Here is a 22,085-nt window from a genome sequence, read left to right on the forward strand (position 1 = left end):
TTAGTGCAGTGGTTATACATATTAATAGATTTCATTTTAGCAGACATGTACGTGCACATATTTTCCCTATGCTCCCCTTCATCCAACCTTCCTCCCTAGTTTCACATGTTTGGGGGGATAGAAAGTGTACTCCCGTTAATTAAATACCAGTTGAAATATGGAGTCTTGATGAATTTTTACTATTCTCTTATATTAAAATGTATTTATTGGTCTGTCCTACACTTTGAATTTTTTTTCCCCATGCATGATTTCATAACACTACAAACCAGTCTTTAAGTTCAGTAAATTACATAGATCTTCCAAATGCTGTTATATATTTCATCACATGCAACCCAAAGAAACCCCTCCAAAACAAAAATACAGTCATTAGTATCACTATCACAATAACATCAGAATTTATTGAAAACCTGTCTAGAACATAGCAGCACCCAGATACAAATCTTCCAAAATTCTAATTTTTATTTAACAGCTCAATTTTTATAACTGCCAATATACAATGTCAGTTGTTTCCTGAAGTAACAAGGTCAGTACACTCATTTTTCAGAAAATGGCTGCCAAATTTCCAGGACTAAAAACCACAATTGGACAATCACTCTTTCAAGTAAAAGTTATTGAAATGAAAAGAAAAGCAGCTAATTCAACTTGGAATACTATGTGACTTTGAAGATACAATGGTTTTGAGTATGGCCGGAAGCCACTAGCTTAATTCATGCTGGAAGTTTTACCCATTATTGCTTTTCATCATTAATACAGAAGTCAGCAGAGTAAATAAGGTAAATAACGAACCCGTTATCATTATGAAAACTTTTAACTCTGCAAACCCAGACTCTCAAAGACCACTGCACCCACATTCTGTGGAACCACACTGTAGGAATCACTGCCTAGGAGGAGTGTGGTGGTTCATGCCTATAATCCCAACACTGGGTAGCTGAGGCTAAAGGACTATAAATTCAGGCCCAGTTTGAGCAACTTAGTAATACAGAGATAGGGGAGGGGGTCATGAGGGCTGAGAATGTAGCTTAGTGATAGATCCTGGGTCCAATTCCTAGTGTCACCAAAAAAAAAAAAAAAAAAAAAAAAAAGTCACCACTTAGCTGGACACTGAGGTGCCTAGGTCTACAGTTCCAGTTACTTCAAGAGGCTGAGGCAAAGTGACTGTTTGCTAGTTTGTATAATCTGGGCACTCTGTAATCTGACCAATTTGGGCAACATTTAAGATACTATTATAGAAAACAAAACAGATTATCACTTGTCTTTGTCTCATTTGGATCCACTGAGAAGAGTATATAAGAGAAATAAAAAGCAATTAAGATTTCCCTAACTAGAATTTTTATGTAGATATTAGATATTACTAAAATTTCAGATTTAGAAGACTAGTTAACATACTTTCTATAACTTTTTGGTACCTGGACAGATTTGGAACTCCAATTACTTTAACAAGAGTGAAAATTAGAAAACTCTAGAAGAAAACAATTTATCCTTCTGTTACTTTTGTTACAAAATAGTGGTAGTGCCAAGGACAATGGTAAACAACTGGAAGATGATAGTACTATAATTTATTGGGAGCTTAACATTGTGTAGTGTTATTACCTCAACACTCACAATATTATAAACCAGTTATAATTATTGCTTCCAATTTAGAGGTTATAAGCAAATTGTAAATGGTAGAATTCAGAAATGAATTTAAGTAGTCTGACTATACAAACATATTTTTGTCAAGTGTTTCAGCTTTAATATCCCTCTCCCGATGCTCCTAATGGAGACTGAACCCAGGGCACACTAAGCAAATAAGATGTGTCTCCTTTCTGGGAGCGTAACACTGAGTCCAGCATGCCCATCTCTCACTTTTCTACTGTAAATTTGTAGTTTGGCTTAACAGTAGCCATGGGTGTATCTCATCACCTTTCCCAGAGAAATACAGGAAACTATGTGCTTACCCACTTGATATGAATGGTAAGATGTGTGCACCTGTGCAAAAGTGGCAAAACAGGATTTTTAACCACGTTATGCTCCATCTAACTGATTTTCCATATGTTTACCCAAGCATCACAGAGGGTCCTACAGACCCCCACCACTCCAGGACTAAAAAAAAGTTTCCTTTTGATTTTTCTGGAAGAAGCAGCAAATTTAATACAATGGCACAGGAAAACCCAGGAGGTAAAAAGTGAAACATCAGATTACTTGTGCATGGATTAAGATGATCTATTGTGGTAAAACATACATTTCTATAACAGAAGAGTGGTGTAGGTGGGTGATGATAATGACATCGATGACGATGATGATGACTTTGGCACTGGCAAAGTTCCTGTGACAGTGAAATGGAGCAAGAGTTCATCAATACAGATGTGGGTAATGCAAACCTCCTTGATTTAGAAGAAGATAAAAACAGCAATGTGAATAAATGTTTGATGGATCAAAGTGATATAAAATGGTCATGCACCAAATGGAACGATCTAATGTTAAAATTAAGTTAAAAAATACAGTGAGGATCTTGGCAAGAGTGAAACAAACTGGACAGAATGCCAGCACTGCCATTCAATGTTAAGACTTTTTAACAGACAAAATGCTACAAGATGCTGTGAGATAAATAAATAAAGACTGAAATGGAAGTAAAATGTTCTGCATGCACCAATAGCCATATTCAAAAAATATATTTCTTATGACAACTCACTAGCTGAACTAAAAGTATTCACAGGCCTGCTATACTTAGCTGGGCTTTCTCATGGTGATTGCAGGAATGTAAAAGACTTATGGAAAAGCAATGGGTCAAAATGTGGCATAAAAATCTATGCTCTTACAGATGCAAAGACATATATGCTTTCAATTTAAACATTTATGCTGTAACTCAGCCATCAGGTCCATATTCATATAGTAATAAACTCAAAAATGTTTTGAACAGACTTGCTGCTTCCACCTCCCAAACTAATCAGAATGTGACATTTGACAATTGGTTTACCAGTTTTCAATTGATGTTAACACACAAGTAGTCAGGAACTTTACACAGAAACAAAGCAGAAATTCTAAATGAAATGTTGCATCGTAACACTGTATACTACTGAGTACTGTACAGTACAACTTTTGGATTTCAGAAAGATACAACATTGGCCTTGTATATGAAAGAAAAACAAACTTGTACTTCTGATGTCAACATTGCACCATGATGGAAATACTGACAGAGAAACTTTGACAAAACAGAAGCCTGAGATGGGACACTTTCTACAACAAAACCAAAGGTGGAGTAGACATTGATGAGTTAGGTAGCAACTATGATGTCACTTGAAACACAAATTATGTGTTTTACTCAATCCTAAACTATCCAGATAGTTTACAAAGAAAACAACAAGTGAAAAATACTAAGGAGTAATTTTCTTAGAAGATCAGGTTTGGAACTCATAATAAATCATTTACAGCAGAAAAAAACAAAAGGTTTCTGCCCAGGGAACTAGGCAAAAAAAAACCTGTGGAGCATACTAGTGAGCTAACAGGTGAACAGCAGCATCATCACAAAGACCTACTGCAACAGGAAAACAAAACAAACGTGCTATCAGTGTAAGGAGAATCATTTTTATGTTGAATCTTCCATCACTCTCTACAAACTATACTAACCTTCACACTACACAATACCTGGACAGGCTATCTTGGTTTCTTTCCCCAAGAGTTACATAGATTATTAATAGCAGAAACCAATGCAACTTATTCCCAACCCAATTCTCCAGTCACATTATTTCACAGTGCTCTCAGACGTACACTAGTACAAACAACTCATTTTAAGAGTTCTTTGAGAGTTTGTTCAGATATATTGTATTTTATTGTATTTTTATATTGTATGTTTGATTTACAATATGAATTTGTATTTACCAAACGCTATTCTGATTCAACCCCCAAAAAAGAACACTGGTTTTTTTTTTTTTTTTTTTTTTTTAAATCAAAAGAGCACTTTAAAAAGTTCACTGCTGAGAGTCAACAAATATTTACTTGTTTATGCTGATGTCTCAAATACACCAAGGGTAAATAGGTTAGATTTCCCCCTTAAACTATTTAAATTCAACTTCCTTAAAGTATAGTAGGTATCACTTGGACCACAAGAAGCACTTAAATCGAAGTGCAGATAACTAGACTAGATCCTAAGTGAACTGAATCTGCGATCCAAAAGAAACTCCCAAATTGGCATTTCAAGAAGCCCTCCAGGCTAGGAGTGGTAACCCAAGCCTGTAATCCTAGCACTAGGGAGACTGAGGCAGGAGGATCACTAAGAGTTTGAGGACAACCTGGGCTACACAGTGAGTTCCAAGTCAACAGCACAGTGAGACCTTGTCTCAAAAAACAAAAACAGGCTGAGGATTTAGCTCAGTGGCATAAGCCCCTGCCTTGCAAGCAAGCAGTCATGAGTTCAATATCCAGTACTGATAAAAGGAAAAAGAAACAAAACAAAAAACAACAACAAAAACAAAAAGGAGAGGCGGCTCCCCAGGTAATCCTCAGCCATTTACTAAACATACATTCTCCAATATTCTAGTGGAAAATAAGAGACAAGTAAGTAAATAAAAATAAACATTTTGAAAGCCAGGCATGGTGGCTGTAAACCTAGCACTCTGAAGGCTGAGGCAGGAGAATTGTATTTTAGGCTAGCATACAGAGTAAGATCATCTCAAAAAATGCTTCGAGGCCAGCAGTACAGGCACCTGGCCTGGCAAGCTCGAAGTTGTGAGTTTGATCCCCAATATCAAAAAAACAAATGCTTTAAGGCCAGCCTACATAGCGAGACCCTGTCTGTGTCAAACAAACAAACAAACAAAAAAACCTTAAAAAATAAATATTTTAGATTTCAGCTGTGCTGTGAAAATAAAAAGGTAAGTCAGAATAACCTGGAAAGTACTTTAAAATCAGCAGTCAAAGACCAGGGGTTTAGCTCAGCGGCATAAGTGCCTGCTTGGCAAACCAGAGGTCATGAGTTCGATCCCTGGCACCACAAAAAAAAAGATTCTAGAACAAAATCAGCAGTCAAAAAACAAACAGAACAAACTTTTCTGATGAAATATTTGAAGGGTTCTTTATTCAAGAGTGGTTCTCAAACTTTAGTGTGCATCGGACCACCTAGAGAATTTGCTAAAACAGACTGATGGTCAAAATGGGCTGGAATGGAGACAAGTATTTGTGTTCCTAACAAGGTAGCAGATAATAATGGTGCTGACACTGGTCTGAACTACACTTTTTAGAACCATCAATCTAGAGAGAATAGCAAAAGCTGGGCATGGTGGTGCATGCTTGTAATTCCATCACTTGGGAGGCTGAAGCAGGAGGATCATAGTGTGTTTGAGGCCATCCTGGGCTACACAATGAGTCCAAAGCTAACCTGAACTATACGGTAAGATCCTGTCTCAAAAAAAGACAGAGACAGAGACAGAGAACAATTAGCACATGCTAGCTAAGTGCTCTACCACAAAAGTATACCTTCTAGCCCTTTTAATTTGAGACAAGGTCTCACTAAACATGCCACCTTGCCCAACTCTTTCAGTCCCATTTTTAAAAAATAAAGCAAAGGGTACATATGAGTTACTGCCAAAATATTTCTCAGACTCCCCACCTAAAAATCTAGTAGATTCCACAAGTTTGCGTCAGTGTTTAGACAGTAATATTAAGATTTGACATTATTTATTCTATTCCACTTATTTTTTTCTAGTTCGAAAACAACAATTAAAAAGGAAATATACAGATTCTTCTCTCCCACATAACCTTTGGAAAGGCAATTTGATAGCCTCAATCCCTTATTCTCATCAAACACTGTTTGCATTCTGAATTCCCTCTAACTTTCTTACTTAACCCAGGTTTTCACAAAAACACTAAATCTCATGTCTCTTATTATGCAAAGGGGGCCATAAGTAGCTATCCTCTATATATCCGTTATCATTAATTATCTTCTCTATCAGCCAAAACCTTTTCCCCCATACTGAGCTATATCTCAGCCTCTTCCCCACATTTCTTTAAAGAAAAAATAAAGTAAAAACAATGGTACAAAATTTCAAAAAAAGATTGTAGGAGAGTAACAATGGTTAGTATATTGCGTATTGCTATCTTCAAAATAGTGGCTCATATTACAAGATATAAGCATGTAAAACTGAACAATTATAGGTACAAATCTTTTCAATAACTAACGGAATTAGTAGTATAACTATCTTAACTATTGTGTGTGTGTATATTTTTTCCATTTCTCTTTTCTTTTTTCCCCCATTGCATTTAAATGGTTTCTTTCCAAATGAATCTACTGTATATTTTGGATCTTATTTACTTTTTCAGCTTCTTAAACTAGGGATACAGTATGATATTTAGACATGCGAGTGTGCCTTATTCTACTTATGAGTATGGTCTTGAGTTGCATCCATTTCCCTATAAACGTCTCAAGTTTATCCTTATTTATAGCTGTGTAATACTCCATTGTATAAAAATACTTTTTTTTTTTTATCCATTCCTTATCTACACGTTTTATTTTTTTAACTTCTGCAACAGGGTCTCACTAAATTTCCCAGGCTGGGCTGCAATTTGCAAGCCTCCTTCCCAAACCTCTTAGGGTACTGGGATTACAAACATGTGCCACCACTCCTATATGAAAATATGTTCTTTCATTCCTTCCTACCTGCATGTTCCAAAAATACATCAAAATTAAAATAACCAGAATTGAAATCATGGGACCCTCTCTCTACCTCTACCACACACACTTGCTTTTGTACTTCTGTAGTTTTTTTTTTTTTTTTTTTGCATTGGAGAAAATAGCCCCAGGACCTCACACGTGCTAGACAAGCATTCTACCATACCACTGAGCTACATCCCTAGTCTTGTGCCAGAATTCTTTATGTGCATTAACTTTCACCCAGCAAGAAACCTGGAATATACTCAACATATGTGTCTCCCTCACAGCAACTTCAGTATCACTCTCCACCTCTGTTCCTACAGCAACTTACCCTCAGATACTACTAATAAACTGCCATTTCATTAGTAACTGACATTACTAGTCACTACACATTTTCTGTCACTTCATTCTCCCAATAACTCTACGAAGTACTTTTGTCCATACTTCACAAATATGCAAGTTGACGCTAAGAATTAATTTGTCCAAGTTGTAAGTGGGAAGTAGTAGAGACAAACCAAATGGAATGTTTTTCAAAGCTCCTGTCATTCCCCATACTGAAATACTTCCTTCTGTAACACTTGTTATGAATCCTTTACCTAGACCCATTTCAAATGATAATTTCTCCCCCTGATTACATTCAACATTCTCCTGACTGATTTCCCTGGGCTTCCTTCATTCCTCAAGTGCTTCAAATGATCTTTCTGGATCACAAATCTGATCCTTTAGCCTCCTTATACAAAAGCCCTTCCAGAAGGGTTACACTCTACAAATGAAACCCCAATCCTTTAGTACAGATCCACAATCCTGTCCCTACAGTTTCAAAATCGGATGCTTTGAAATTTTAGTTAAGTCTGCAACAAAACCTACCTGAGCTGCAGGAGGCTATTATTCATCTGTTATCCCATTGTGACATTCATGTGTTTCAGGGCAGAACTAGTATGTTTGATGAGATGTAAACCCAAACCCAACTACAGTACTACATAAGGGACATTATCAGGAAAAACAAAAGTTCAAGACACTGTACATTCTAAAATCCAAAATACAACTAGACCCAAAGGTTTCAGAGAGAAGACTGTGATCCCTTATTTATTCAGCCCACCAATCCAACATAATTTCCATCAATCATTTACATGTCCTCTAGTTGCAGAGATGTAGAACATACCCTGTAACCTGAATGCCCTCCAAATCAGTAAAGTACTCATCCTTCAACAAACTGCTCCAGGATTTCCCTTACTGTGAAGTTTTCTTGACCTTCCCTCCATTGTACCACAATCATGGCACTGAGTACCCACCTCAACTACTATACGTCAGGTATCTATTAGACCGCCAATGAGAGCCTCATTATTGAGTACAGTACTGTATTGCCCCGAACACTATGGCCACATTAACGTCCAACAAACCTAACAAATACGCACCCAGGTCTCCCTAACTTCCATTCCCCTTCAAAGTTCATTCCTCCTTCATTCTCAAATCTTACAATTTTCCCCAAGCAGTTAGGCCCTTCAAAGCTATTATCACTTCCGAATTCCTCCTGCCCAAACGTCATCCTGAAATTATTCTGTAACAAGCGTCTTCTTTTGGTTCCAAATTCTCCAATATCTTTCATTTACCTCCATTTAATCCGTAGTCTCTCGCACAGTCGAGAGCAGGCCAATTTCCCTGCCTCCAGAGCCCGTATCTCTTACTCTCTCAACAACAGCCCTTTCCTGGTCTGGGTCCTCCACACCATACTCCTCAGAATCGATGTCTCAGACCTCAACTACTCCTCCCCTAGTCCGAATGCCCTGCTCCAAAACCAGCGCTAGGACGTACCCGCACCCACAAGCTCCCTCAAAGCCTGCGTCCCCTCCCCCAGTCCTCGCAGCCAGCACCCCTCCCTCCACCCTGCCGTCTCACCCCCTGTCCAGTTTCTCCCAAACTGCCCCCAGGGGCCGTGTCTTGCGCCTCGCATACACACCCCTGGGGACCGCGCCGGTGCAAGCAGCCCCAGATCATAGCACCTTCGTCTCCGGATCTTCCTGGGTTTGGCAAGCCCCACCGCGGCCCAGACCTCGGGTAGGCCCGCGGCTCACCTTGATGGACGTCGCCGTTGCTGCTCCCCGGGATGGGCAAGCTGAGCTGGCGCTCGGGCTCCGGCAGGCAGCGCAGGCAGAAGGAGTGAAGGCAGGGCAGCAGTTTGGGCTCCGCCTCGCGCCGGCTCTGCAAGCTCTGCTGACACACAGCGCAGGTGTCCAGGAGCGAGGCTGGCGGCCCCAGGGGCGGCCCCGACGAGGGACCCGGAGCGGGAGCCGACGCTGGGGCTGGGGCCGGAGTCGAGACGGCCCCACCGGGAACTCCGGGCCCCACTGAAGCCGCAGGAGCTGAGGCAGCCGGCGCCGAGCCTGAGGAGGCCGCGGCCACCCCCCCGTCGTCGGGCCCGGCCGCGCCGCCCTCCGCGCCGGCCCTGCTGCCTTCCTCCTCCTCCTCCTCCTCCACCAGCACCGCCGCGAGAGGCGGCTCCGCCTCCTGCGCCGCGGGCCCCGCGGCCCCGGCAGTTACCGGCGCGCTGCCGCTGCCCCCGCCGCCGCTCTCAGCCTCGCCGCCGCCTTTGTTTTCCGCCATGTTTTCCTCTTTGAACCCGCCGGACCGCCCCGCGCCGCCAGCCGCCCGCGTCGCCGCCGCCGCCCCCAGCCTCAGCCGCAGCCGCAGCGAGAGCGGCCGCCGAGAGCGAGCAAGCAAGCGAACCCACGAGAGCGCGCGCGCACGCGGCGCCCCCGCCCTCGCGTCGCGCGGGTGAAGGAGGGAGGTTACGGCGCGCGCACGCACGCACGCAAGCACGCAAGACGTCCTCTGGGGGAGGCGGGAATTTGGGACGCGGGGCCGGGCGGTCCGAATGGCCTGTGACTGCGTCTGGTGGAGTTGTCTGGCGTCAGGGTAGCAGTTCGTTAATTCCGAAGGCACTGTTAAAAGTCACAAGCCGTGGACGCTGGATAGTCTTTGGCGGGCAATGGTTTCGAGTCCAGATGCAGCGGTGGGGCAAGGAGGAGAAAGGATGGGACGCTCGCCCGGGTGGTGCCGGGAGACGTCTTCAGAGAGGCGCTGTCCTCTGCACGGGACGCTGCTCCGCTGGGGCCTCACCTGCCTCGCTGTCGGTCGCCGGGGCCTCCTGATGCCTGCGGAGAGGGGACTCCCTGCGTTCCCCGGAGGCGCGGTGGCTTTGAGGCGCGTTAAAGCAGGGCGTTTTTCTTTCATCTAAGGCCTACCAGAAATAGGCTGAAAAGATTTAGCGAAGAGGAGAAACTCCTTTACAGCTATTTTTAGCTTCTTAGGTGATGGCTGTAGCTACAGATCAGTGTTATCAACGGAGGAGCTTTTTCAAAGCAGAGATGCCAGGACCACACCCCAAACGTGAGTCAGGAAGTTGGGGAAAGAGCTTATATATGTACATTCCGATGTGTGTCTCATTGAGGAGTCACCTATCTAAGCTATGTTATGTCCTAAGAGTCCTATCTACAGGACAGGGCTGAGTGACAGTGGCTAACATTATCAGTAATAGGGTTACTTTACTACAGGCATAGTTGCTCATGTTTGTCATTCCAGTGCGCTGGGAGGAAGAGGGTCCAGAGTTCCAGCCCAACTTGTATGGATTAGCAAGACCACGTTGTAAAATTAAAAGTTCTCAAAGAACCTTGTTGCACTGAGCTGACTACAAAAACTAAGTGCAAAAGGTGTTCAACCTTCAGTACCACTAAATAAATAAATAAAAGGAAAAAAGTTGTCTTTTATTTTAAAACGTATGGGAGAGATTTTGTGCAGTGCAACAGTTCTTTCAGAATTAGGCTTGTAAATTCTAGAAATACGCTCGTGTAAATGCTTACACCATTACAGGGCTAGGGTGTAGCTTAGTAGTAGGCCTTGAAGGTTCCATCGCTAGCACTACAAAAAATATATTAGTAAGAATAAACCACATAAAGCTTTCATTTGTTTTAAAAATATTTTTTGTTACATATGAGGTAATGTTGTGCAGGTGTTACAGCAGGAACAAAATGTACTCCCACCTGCAATAGTTTACAATCTAATGTAGGAAAATAATTATATCAGAGAGTAATGAATACTATAAAGAAAAAAGTAGGGTGAAAGGAACTAGAGATGAGAAGGCCTCTCATCTCTAAGGGGAAGAATCTTGTGTGCAAAAATGTTGAGGTAGAGGAACTGATAGCGAGTGCAAAAGGTCTGAGGCAAATAGGGATTCTGAGCTTCTTGGTAAAGAGTCTATGCTTGGAGTAGGTTGAGCAAGGGAGAGAGCAGAGGACTCAAGAAAATTAAGGGGACCAGGCCCCATGGAGATACTTTTTTTTTTTTTTTTTTTTTTTTAGCATTTTCACCCTTTATAGGACTTGGAACCTATTCTCTCCCATCAAATATTTTAAGTTGACTAAAATTTACCATGAATTTAAATAGTTGCAGTGTTGTAATACTGACATTTAAAATTATTAGGTAATTTGGGCTGGGGATTTAGCTCAGTGGCGTAAGTGCCTGTCTGGCAAGCGCCAGAAGGTCCTGAGTTCGATCCCCAGTACCGCCAAAAAAAAAAAAAAATTGTTAGGTAATTTTTAAAGCCATAGAAGAAATAAACATTCAATTGGTTTAATATCATCAAACATTTTTAAAGCTACTAATCAAAATACGTATTTTTTAAGTATTAAACATGAAAAATAAGTTATTGGGAATATTTTTGATGATGATGATGTCTTTTAAGGAGTTATTTAGAAATCCCTTTCCCCCCAATCAGTTGGAGTAGCCATAAATACTTACAATTCCTTTTTGTTTGTTTTCTTTTGAGACAGGGTCTGACCATGCTTACAAGCTGGCCTTGGGTTTACTTTGTAGCCCAGGCTGGTCTCTAATTTGCAATGATCCTCCTGCTTCAGGCTCCCAAGTGCTGGTGTTCTGTTTTTTATTTTTAGAGACCTACACACTGCATTGAAAACCAGGGCCTGCCAGGCATGGTGACACATCCTTATAATTCCACCACGAAGGATGTTGAGGCAGGATGATCACTATGTATTTGAGGTCAGACTCAGCTACATAGTGAGCTCAAGAGCAGCCTAAACTACACAGGGAGACCCTGTCTCAAAAGAAAACAAAGAAAAGAGCAGAAACTAAGGCTGGATTGTAGAACAAGTTGTTGGCATGTACAAGGCCCTGGATTCAACTTCTAACACCCCAAAATAAAAATGTTTAAAAATTGTAAGCCATACTTACACATAAGTACATGGTGAATTATACATACGTAGTGGATTGATGCCCTTATACATACCATTACTTAGTTGTCTCTTGGAAAATTTCTGCTGAAATACTCTCAGAGTATTCATGCCCCAGAGTATTTTTTTTCCTCTTATTTTTTTTTTTTTGGATTGGTACATTTTAGATATACGTAATGGTAACATTAATCAAAGGGAATATCTACCTGTACATGATATATCTTGATTCTTTTTTTTTTCCATTCCCCTCCCCTCCATTTGACCTCTGTTCCCCTTCTTACTTGCAAAAGCTTTGTTTCCCTTTTCCTCTGATTTTTTTTTTTTTTCTTATCTCTTCCTTTTCTTTTCCTGGCTCCCTTGTTCCCCTTCTCATATGGACATTTTCTTCCCATTTCCCAAAATCTACCATACTTTTTGGTTCTTATTTACACTTTCTACCTCTTATGCCAGAGAAACAATGCGGTATTCACACATCTATTTGTGACTTATTTCACTTGACTTATGGTTTGAAGGTGTGTGCATTTATCTAGAAATGTCTCAAGCTTTTCCTCTATGGCAGTAGTACTCCATTCTATAATAAATGTATTTATCCATTCTATAATAAACATATTTAATCTATTCATCAATTGACAAGCATTTGGTCTGTTTTTAAAATTTACCTGTTGTAAACTTAGCCACTATAAACATGGGTGTACATATATCTTTGTGATATGATGCTTTTAATTATTTTGAGAAGATACAAAGAGAAATTGCTGTATCAAATGGAACCTCTAGTCATAGTTTTTTGAGGAATCCTCATACTGATAGCCACAGTGGTTGCACTAGTCTACACTCCTACCAACAATGGATAAGTGTTCCTTTTTCCCCACAGTCCTGCCAGTATTTGTTATTGGTTGTTTTCTTGATAATAGCCATGGTTTCTGGAATGAGATGGAATATCAGTATTGTTTTAATTTGCATCTCTTGAATGATCAGTGATACTGAACATTTTCTTTTTTTTTTTTTTTTTTTTTTTTTTCCATTTCTGCTTCACTTGAGAGGCATCTTTCTTTTTTTTTTTTTTTTTGGTCTTTTTCCTTTTTATTGGTACCAGGTATCGAACTCATGACTGCCTGCTTGCAAGGCAGGCACTTATGCCACTGAGCTAAATCCCCAGCCCCAAGAGGCATCTTTCTTTCAAATGACCATTTTGGATTGGGCCTTTAAATTTATAAGGGGTCTGATTTTTGGTTATACATATATTCTAGACATTAGCCCTTTGTGGAACAGATGGCAAAAAATTTTTAGCACACTGTAGGTTGTTTCTCCACTGCATTGGGATTTTGTTCATAAAGTCTTTGCCTACATCAATGTCTTCAAAATTTCTACCAGGGCCTGGGGATATATAGCTCAGTGGCACAGCACCTGCCTGGCAAGTGCAAGATCCTGTGTGTGATTCCCTTTTTTTTTTTAAAAAAATCTCTTATCTATTCCATCTTCTAACAGAGTTGGTGTTTTTGTTTAATATTTAGATCTTTCGTCCATTTAAATATGATTTTAGTATGTGGTGAATGATATGGGTCTGGTTTTAATCTTTGGCATGTGGAAAGCCAGTTTTTGAACACCATCAGCTCTCTTTCTTCTAGTGAAGGTGTTTAGCTTCTTTGTCAAAAACAAGGTAGCAGAGTATATCTGAAGTTGTTTCTACATCTTCTAATCTGTTCCATTGATCCTCAGAATGGGTGTTGTTGCCAGTATCAAGCTGTTTTTATTACAGTAACTTTGTAGTCTAATTTCAACTCAGGGATTGTGACCCACCCCTTTACTTTGTTGCCCAGATTTGCCTTTGCTATTCTAATCTATTCTGGCTCCAAATGGATTTTAGGATTATTTTCTCTAATTCTATAAGATATACTATGGAAATTTTGATTTCAGGACTTTTAAATCGGTATAACAGTTTTGGAAGTATGACCATTTTCACTATATTGGTTTTCCTACCCAAGAGCAAGAGATATCGTTATACTTTCTGATATCCTTTTTAGTCTCCTTTTTTCAGAGTAGTTTTGTTTTGTTTTGTTTTTTGAACCAGGGATCGAACTCATGACTTCATGCTTGACAGGCAGGCATTTATGCTGCTGAGCTAAATCCCCTGCCAGAGTAGTTTTAAGGTAGAGGTGTTTTACTTTCTTCATTAGATTGGCTCCTAGATATTTCAAATTTTGTAGTCTTTTGGTGAAGTTTTTGGGGTCTTTTTGTAGAGTATCATGTTACCTGTACACAATGATAATTTAAATGATTCCTTTCCTATTCTTATTCCTTTTGTTTTTCTCGCTTGTCTAATTGCTCTGGCTAATGTTTCCAAAACAGTATTGAATAGGATTGGTAATAGGGGGACTTCCTTGTCTTGTTCCTGATTTTACAGTGAAGTTTTTTGTCCATTTAGTATGATGTTAGCTGTTGATTTATCATGTGTGGCTTTTATCAGATTGAGATAAACACCGTGAACTCTAATTGTCTGTAGAATTTTATCAAGACTTTTTTGCCCTTGCTTTGTTAATATAGTGTTTTAAATTTATTGGTTTGAGTATGTTGAACTGTCCATGCATCCCCAGAAGGAATCCTACCTGCTGTGTAATTTTCTTGACAATTTGCTGCATTCTGTTTGCCAGTATTTTTTTTCAGGATTTTTGCATTGGTGTTCACTGGGGAAAATGGTCTGTAGTTCTCTTTTTTAGTTAGATATTTCTTCAGCTTTGGTATCAGGGTAACCTGTCTTAAAGTACTAAATTTGGAAGTGTTTTTTTTAAGAGAGTTTGAGAAGTAGCAGCATTAGGTCTTCTCTTAATTTCTTGTAGAATTTATCAGTTAATCCATCAGAGGCTGAGTTTTGTTTGTTGGTAGGTTTTCAATTACATCTTCAATTTCATTGACCTCTCAGAGATGTCTTTCAAGTATAGTTGGCTTTTGGGTTTTGAGTCTGTTGCAAGATTCTACTTTTCAATTTATTGAGGATTTTCATCTCATTCTGCCAGTCTGTTTCTTTTGGTTTTGATCTGCTGCCTATTTGGCCTAGCCCTTGGTTCTGTGGTACTCACATATAGTATTTTTTATGACCCTTGGCAGTCTCAGTCTTGGCATATCAGGAACAACAACTGATTAGAACAATCATATCACCTTAAAGCAGTAGTATCAGCAATAAAAGTTGTATCAAAGCCTAGAAAATGACAAACTGTGGTAAAACTATTAATTTGCTACCTTTAATTGTATCATTAGATTTGCAATTATATACGAAAATCTAAAACAAACCAGAAAATCATATACAGTAAATATGCCCCAAGTATAACAAATTTACCCTCAGAGTAGAAGACTTGAAGGGGTTAGGGAAAAAAATCAAGAAATAGAAAAGGAGGAGGAAGGCTGAAGGAAAAAGAAAGATTATGAGAACTTTGAGAAACTGTTGGTCAAGTCAGGAGGGAAAGAGAGCAAGAAGAAATAAAAACCAGAACAGAACAACAAAAATTAGAAACAATATTCACATTCATATAAAAATAAGAAAAAACAAAAACAAAAGAGATTTAAAAAGGAAGAAAAATAAGAAAAAATGTCTACTTCAAGGCATGTCTCTCTTGTCACTGGTAGACCATCCAGGCAGTCAGAGCCCAGATCCTGTTGATTAATCCCAGCAAGCCAGCCATATATTTATGGCAGGTAGTGGATACTCTCACCAAGCCTGCACCTCTAGTTGCACCAAAGCTTGGGATGGTTTCTGGCTGTGAGGCTGGAACCTGATTTTTTCAACCTGCAACACTTTATGTACCTGACATAATTTGCTTGAATTTGGCTCATCAATCTTCCGCAAACTTCAACTCAGTTTTACCACTCCCTGACCCTGAGAATCACTAAGTATGGCCAGCGGCTCTGAGTTCAGAGCTCAGGTGGCTTCTCTCCAAGATGGCTACCAGCCAATTGCCCTCTCCTGGAGGACATCTAAATCTGAATAGCTCACCAACCATTGCAGGCCACTCTGTCCCCTGCTCCATTCCACTAGTGTGTTTCTCTGTGTAGGCCAATGGAGTAGTTAGTAGTCAACATGGGTGTGCAGGTTCAAGCCACCCCTCCAACACAGTGGGTCAGTGTGCAGGGAGAAAGCACCATTTGTCACCTTCTGCACTGAAGTCTGTCTCTTGACTGTTCCTGTGGGCTTAAATTCTTGCTTCAGATCCTTGCCAGGTCCCAAGAATCTACTTTCTTCTTTTTTGTCTTCCTCACATTACTATATGCCAGTATTTTCAGAATCATGAAAAGTGATACCATGATGACTGCTTCCTAAAGAAATCACATGTGAAGATTCAAGTGCAAGAAGTTAGCCAGTTAGAATGCAAATACACTAGTTCATTCAATGAATATTGATTGATGCACCAGGATAGAATCTGTACAGATGGTGGAAATATGGGATATAAATAATGAAGACTTGGTTATAAATAATGAAGACTCAAGACAATAAGTTAATGGACAGATTTCTTAACCAAAATTTTTGCTTCCATTAGTTTTTCTTAGCTTTTTGATGCCTACAACTGTTTGCCTTTATTAAAATCTAGTATGAATGTGTTATTTTAGAAACCTATAGCCAGGTGTGGTGGCATGTTGGGAGCTCTTGAAACTGGAAATTGAACACTCATGCAGGGCTGCAGCATGGCTAGGGCCTGACCAACCAGAGAACAAAGAGATGCCTCAAAGGGCAAGATAAGGTCACAGCTGAGGACACCTGGCCCAACTCCAGTGAACTAAATAGAGACTGTAGCTGCAGGCATTTCCCTCCTGCAGTGAAATGCAGCATGGAGATCTCCTAAGATATTTCTCCTAAATTAGCATAAAATAGTCCTCCTAAATTAACATCTGTTACTTTGAAAAGTCCTTGAACCATTCCCATGGTCTGTTCAGTTCCCTGTGTTTTCCACTTCAACCCCTTTCTTGTTTGAAGAACTAAATAAATACGGGCTGCTCACAGACATTTCTTGTCTTAGCCCCTCGCCCCCAGTCTTGAACCCTACAGCGGGTTTTCATCTCCTGAAGCCCTAAAATCATACCTACCACTTGTCTCATTTATTTAAGCCTTAGCCATACACTTGTTTGGGAGTCTGGGAATCTAGGCCAGGTCCCCAATAGTGGCATACACTGATAATACTAGCACTCAGGAAGCTGAGGCAGGAAGATTGCCATGAGTTCTAGGCCAGCCTGAACTACAGAGTGAGACCCTGTCTTAAAAAAGTAAGAAAAATCCTGTATAAATATATAGAGATGAGCCTACCCCGATGAAGTTCATAGTGTGCTCTGAGAAGTGCCTGAAAAATTGAACTGTTATGAAATATTTGTTGACATTGAAACAGACCCAGCTCCATCCTTGATCTGCACTGTGAACCATATTCTTACAGGATAAACTGTAAAATAAATCCACAGATGAGACTGATGAAAAAACAGCATCATAGAGGGTGAATTTTTGTTGTAAAGCCAGAATGTTTGCTTTGAAACCTAGTTCCATCACCTACTAGCTATGTGGTTTGTTGCAACTTACTTGCCTTAGTTTATTCATTAGTAGTGTGTTTCTTATTAAAAGGCCCTACCTCAAAGTTTGACAAATAATATTTGTAAAGTGCTATCCAAAGGGCCTAGTATATGGTAAACCTTAATATAAAAATAGATCCAAAGTTCCCTAAAGGGACAGAACTGGAAAGGAAAGGAACCTTTCCTTAGGAGCTCCTCAGAGAAAATGCCAAGAAGAATCATGTTGTTAGTTAATCTGAACAAGTATAGAGAGAAGCTTTGTCCCAATATTCCCTTACCTAAACTACCATCCCTGACTCTCTCACATGAGCATTGCAAGAAAAACATGGCTTTGTAACAAGACAGGTCACTACCAGATCTTCTGTGGAAAATCTCCGTGAGATTGCCAGTAGCCAGAATTGAAAAGAGCTTTCCAGTTGTCCAGAAAAAGAGCGCTGGAAGTGAGTGACCCAGGTAAGTAAGCAGTGGTGACAGCATGCTGTGTCCATTAGCAGGACAAGGAAGTTGGCATCATTGAGGCACTAAATAGCCCAAGAGAGACTTCCAAAAGTTGATCTGTATCTCTTAAGAAGACAACCATGGTCAGCAGCAGAACAGGATATGGCGACGAACAGAGAGATACTGAGCTATATTTGAGATGTGATACATTTTTGTAAGTGGCCAATACTTATGTTCACCAGAGGATAAACCCAATGGATAGAAAGATAAATTTTTACTATTTAAAATTTCATACTATTTAAAACTTCACAGTATTTTGTATTGTACGAAAGGCACTTTGACTTTCAAGCACTGTTATCTGCATAAGTTTGAGAACCACTAATACCAAGCAAAGCCCAGTGACTCTGAGTCTGTTTATAAATCAGTTTTTCTGTGTTTGAAAGGCTTTTCAGGGAGCACACTGGTAATTCTAAAAACAAACTGACACTTGAAGAGCAGTAAGCAATTCACCTACATTATGTATCTGTTACTCTTGCAATCAGTAAGATACATCTCAATTCAGACAATAAGGCTATATTTGTAGATATACTATAACATATTAGCCATTTATTGCTAGACAGGCTGTTTCCAGTTTTTATTATTCAAAAAAAAATACAGTGATGAGCACTGTGTTGAATAACTCCTTATATGTCTATAATTATCTTTTCTGCATATGACAGAAAATAGAATTGCTGACTCAATGCATATGCCCATTGTAAAAATTTTTACTATACCGTATACACTAAGGATTTCCTATTGGATTATTAGATAACTAAATTTTGATTGTTTGGGGTTTTTTTTTTTTGCCTGTTTTTATTTTTAGTTTGGAGAGGTCTCTTTTTTGAATAATAAATGTTTTGATGAATTTTACTATTATAAACAAAGATGAAATTAACATGTAATCTTTTTTTCAAATTTCCTCTTCTTCTAAAGGTCTGTATCTCCTCATATGTGACTCATCCCTCAGTCTACCATGGCCAGGTTTCCTCTTCCTTCATTTTACCAAAAGTGCTCTCACCAACCTCAAGGCTTACTTCCAGATTTTTATATCCAGTGGACATAGTTTACCCCTATTGATTTTACTTGTTACCTTACCGGTAGTTAGCACTGTTGACCACTCACCCTTCTGAAATCACTTCTTCCTTGACTTTCATGACATCAGAGTCTCCTGGTTTGCCTATTACCTGTTGGGCTGTTGTTTCTGTTTCACAAAGTATATCAGAGGTTCCCAGGACCATGTTTAGGCTCAGTGATATGCTAGAAAAAATCATGGCACTTTGAAAATTATAATGGTTTATTAAAGATGTGTAGGTATAGACTGATATATAGGTTAAAATTATACAAAGGGGCTGGAGGTATAGCTCATGATAGAGTGCTTACCTAACCTGGCCTTGGGTTCTGTCTTGGTTACTCTAGTGGTTGATTGATTGTGTCAACTTGAGACAGTTAGAAGCTAACTAAATGGGTTTAGCAATTCTACACCCAAGGATGTAGAAGAAGACCCACCCTAGGGTGAGTTATCACCTCAAGGTATAAAAGGAGAGGAGGAAGGACAAATCCATGCCATTCTTGGGAGAAGCTCCAGTCTTCGCCTTTGGTTTTGGACCTTGCCTCCTGGCTTCCAGTACAGACTCTTCAGCTTTTCATCACAGAGCCTTCGGCCTTCTGTCGTGGACCCATCAGCCTGCTGGTGTGGACTTGCACAACACACCAGGGTGAACTCCAGATCTTGGATTGAATCCTTTGACCTCCAGTGCATAGACACCCTCTGCACACTTCCTCATCGGACTCTGTGACTGACTATCATAAGCCAATCTTGTTGTTTCTGTGTATCCCAGGTTATATCTGTTCTCTCTAGTAAAACCCTGACCAATACAGTTACTTTCTCTTTGCTGAGATAAAATACTCAACACTAACAAATTAAAGAAGAAAGATTTATTTTGGCTCAAAGTTTGTAGAGGTTTCAGTGCATGGTCACAGGCTCTTAGGCAGGGTGGCAAGGCAGAGAGGCATCACAGAGTAGAGATAACTCATGACAAGGAAACAAAAGGCCACAGCTGCAGCATCAAGCCTCCTTTTTCCTTTTTATCTCATCCAGGCTGCAAGGCTTTTGGGTGGTGGCATCCACACTTGTGTAGGCCTTCCCAATTAGTGGACTAATTTAGTTATCACATGCTTAATCCATGTTTACACACCTTTAATACACATTCACACACCCTAAATCTAGCCACCTCTGAAAAACCCCACCTATGAGTACATAAGATTTTGGAGGACATCTAGATACAAACCATAATATATTCCATCCACAGCACTAAAAAAGAAAACAAAAAACAAAACAAAACATACTGGCTCACACCTGGAATCCCATTTCTGAGAAGTTGATAGGAGGATAACAAGTTCAAATCCATGCTGGGAAATTTAAAGATTTAGCAAGACTCTGTCAGTCAATAGATAGATGATAGGGAGAGAGAGACAGAGACAGGCAGAGAGCAAGCGCTGGGGATGTAGCTCAGCCAGAAGGCATGAAGGTCCTGGGTTCAATCCCCAGTGCTAAGAAAGAAAGAGAGAGAGAGAAAGGATGGAGGGGGAGAAAGAAGGATGGAAAGAAAGAAGAAAAAGAAAATAAGGAGAGGGAGAAAGGGAAGTACAGTGGAGAAGAAGGAAAGAACAAGGAGAAAAGAAACACGGAGCAAAGTCCAAGAAAAAAACAGCTTCATATTTCCAAGTGTTACCTCCCACTGGCATGGCATGAGCTTTAATTCTAACAGTGTGTGACAACTTGTATGTAGCATTGCTATTATAACTTGTGTCTCAATGTCCCCCACAAAACCTCACGTGGTTGGGCTTTTCAGAAGTGATTGTATCTAAAATGTGTGATTCTGGGCTTAAGGGTGTGTGCTTACTAAATTAGTTTACTGATTGATTTGGCACAGTTCTGCACAGTTCTGGATAATGGGAAAGCCCAACCAGGCTATGCTACTCTAGGGCATGTAGGTTATAAAATAAGGGACAGAAGGTGGGCTGCTTTCATTGCTTGGAGCTTATCACTTGTTTTGCTACTTTGCTGCTTTCTGCCTGCCATGAACATTTTCTTCTCTGTGATGCTTTGCTGCCTTGGAGCCAGCCAGCTACCAATAATATCTCTACAAACTATGAGCTAAATAAACCTTACCACCTTTAACTTTGGTATCGGTTTATTTTCTTTCAGCAAGACAGTTGCAGAAGACAGCTCAGCAGTCACTTGACCAAAGAGATTGAACAATCTTACAAACTTTTGGGATGGTAGTGAAAATGCTGACTGAAAAAGATCCTTCCGTACAAAAGCCTATGCAGTTTTCACGGAGGCAGAATTTACATGAAATAGGCAAGCGATGTGTTGAACAATTCAACCATTTCATTGAACAGTATGATACTTCTACTCAAGATTGTGGATAGTCTGGTCATGGTGGTACATGCCTGTAATCTCAGCAGTTCGGAGACTGAGGGAGGAGGATTGTTGCCAGGTTGAGACCCACTTGGGCTACTAACTGAGCTTGATACTAGCCTGAACAGAATAGCAAGATCCTGTCTCAAAAGAAAAAAAAAAAAAAAAAAGATTTTGGAGAGCCTTTTTTAGAAGATATAATTAGGCAAAGAAACATTTCTAGATTTTTTTCCCTGAATTGTGTAAATTTTTAATATATGGAATTTTTATGATGAAGAGAAGTACTTCATGAGTTTTCAGTATTAGACATCTAACAGTCTGTTTAAAATATTTTAGTTAGAATTTTTTCTACACATAGAATGTACTACACATCAGGACCTACTAATCCATATTCATTTTCCACTCCCAAAATGAGGGTCAGTTAATTGTTTAAGCTTTGAAGAAGCAGTCCTGGAGAGCAGTTTTATATACATACTGATGTTGCACAATGTCCCAAGTGTGTGATTTGTTTGGTCACATCAGTGTAACTTACAGGTTAAAGAACATTCTATTTAAACATTAGTAGTCTTTTTACATTTCATAGCTAGTGATACCATGCGGAAATATTGGAATTCTGAGTTGCGATTTTAATTAACTTGTTTGCTTGTCTTAGGTTTCATTAGTTTTAATATGCTAAAATATACTATCATAATAATGTAGGTACTTTGATATCTTAGAGGATATTTGCTTTGAGGATAATTCTCACTCAGTGATAACACAGCACTTAAAGACTGTG

General features: G+C 39.8%; 1 protein-coding gene across 3 annotated transcripts in view; it reads right to left on the minus strand.

The window, feature by feature from the left end:
• The window catches only part of Trim33 (tripartite motif containing 33), a 113,748-nt gene extending 104,400 nt beyond the window's left edge, over window positions 1-9,348 (minus strand). For 2 of the 3 annotated variants that reach the window (XM_003479251.5, XM_003479252.5), the window contains exon 1: window positions 8,698-9,346. In XM_003479251.5, coding sequence (XP_003479299.1) covers window positions 8,698-9,226 — 529 coding nt within the window. In that variant the 5' untranslated portion in view covers window positions 9,227-9,346. Of the gene's footprint in view, window positions 1-8,697 lie in introns of all 3 variants that reach the window. The other variant, XM_063255813.1, reaches the window with a different exon arrangement.
• Window positions 9,349-22,085: the final 12,737 nt, after the last annotated feature.

Source organism: Cavia porcellus, unplaced genomic scaffold, assembly GCF_034190915.1.
Source record: "Cavia porcellus strain 051 isolate PalLab524CR breed Dunkin Hartley unplaced genomic scaffold, mCavPor4.1 scaffold_1, whole genome shotgun sequence".
In the NCBI taxonomy this organism is placed as follows: domain Eukaryota; kingdom Metazoa; phylum Chordata; class Mammalia; order Rodentia; family Caviidae; genus Cavia; species Cavia porcellus.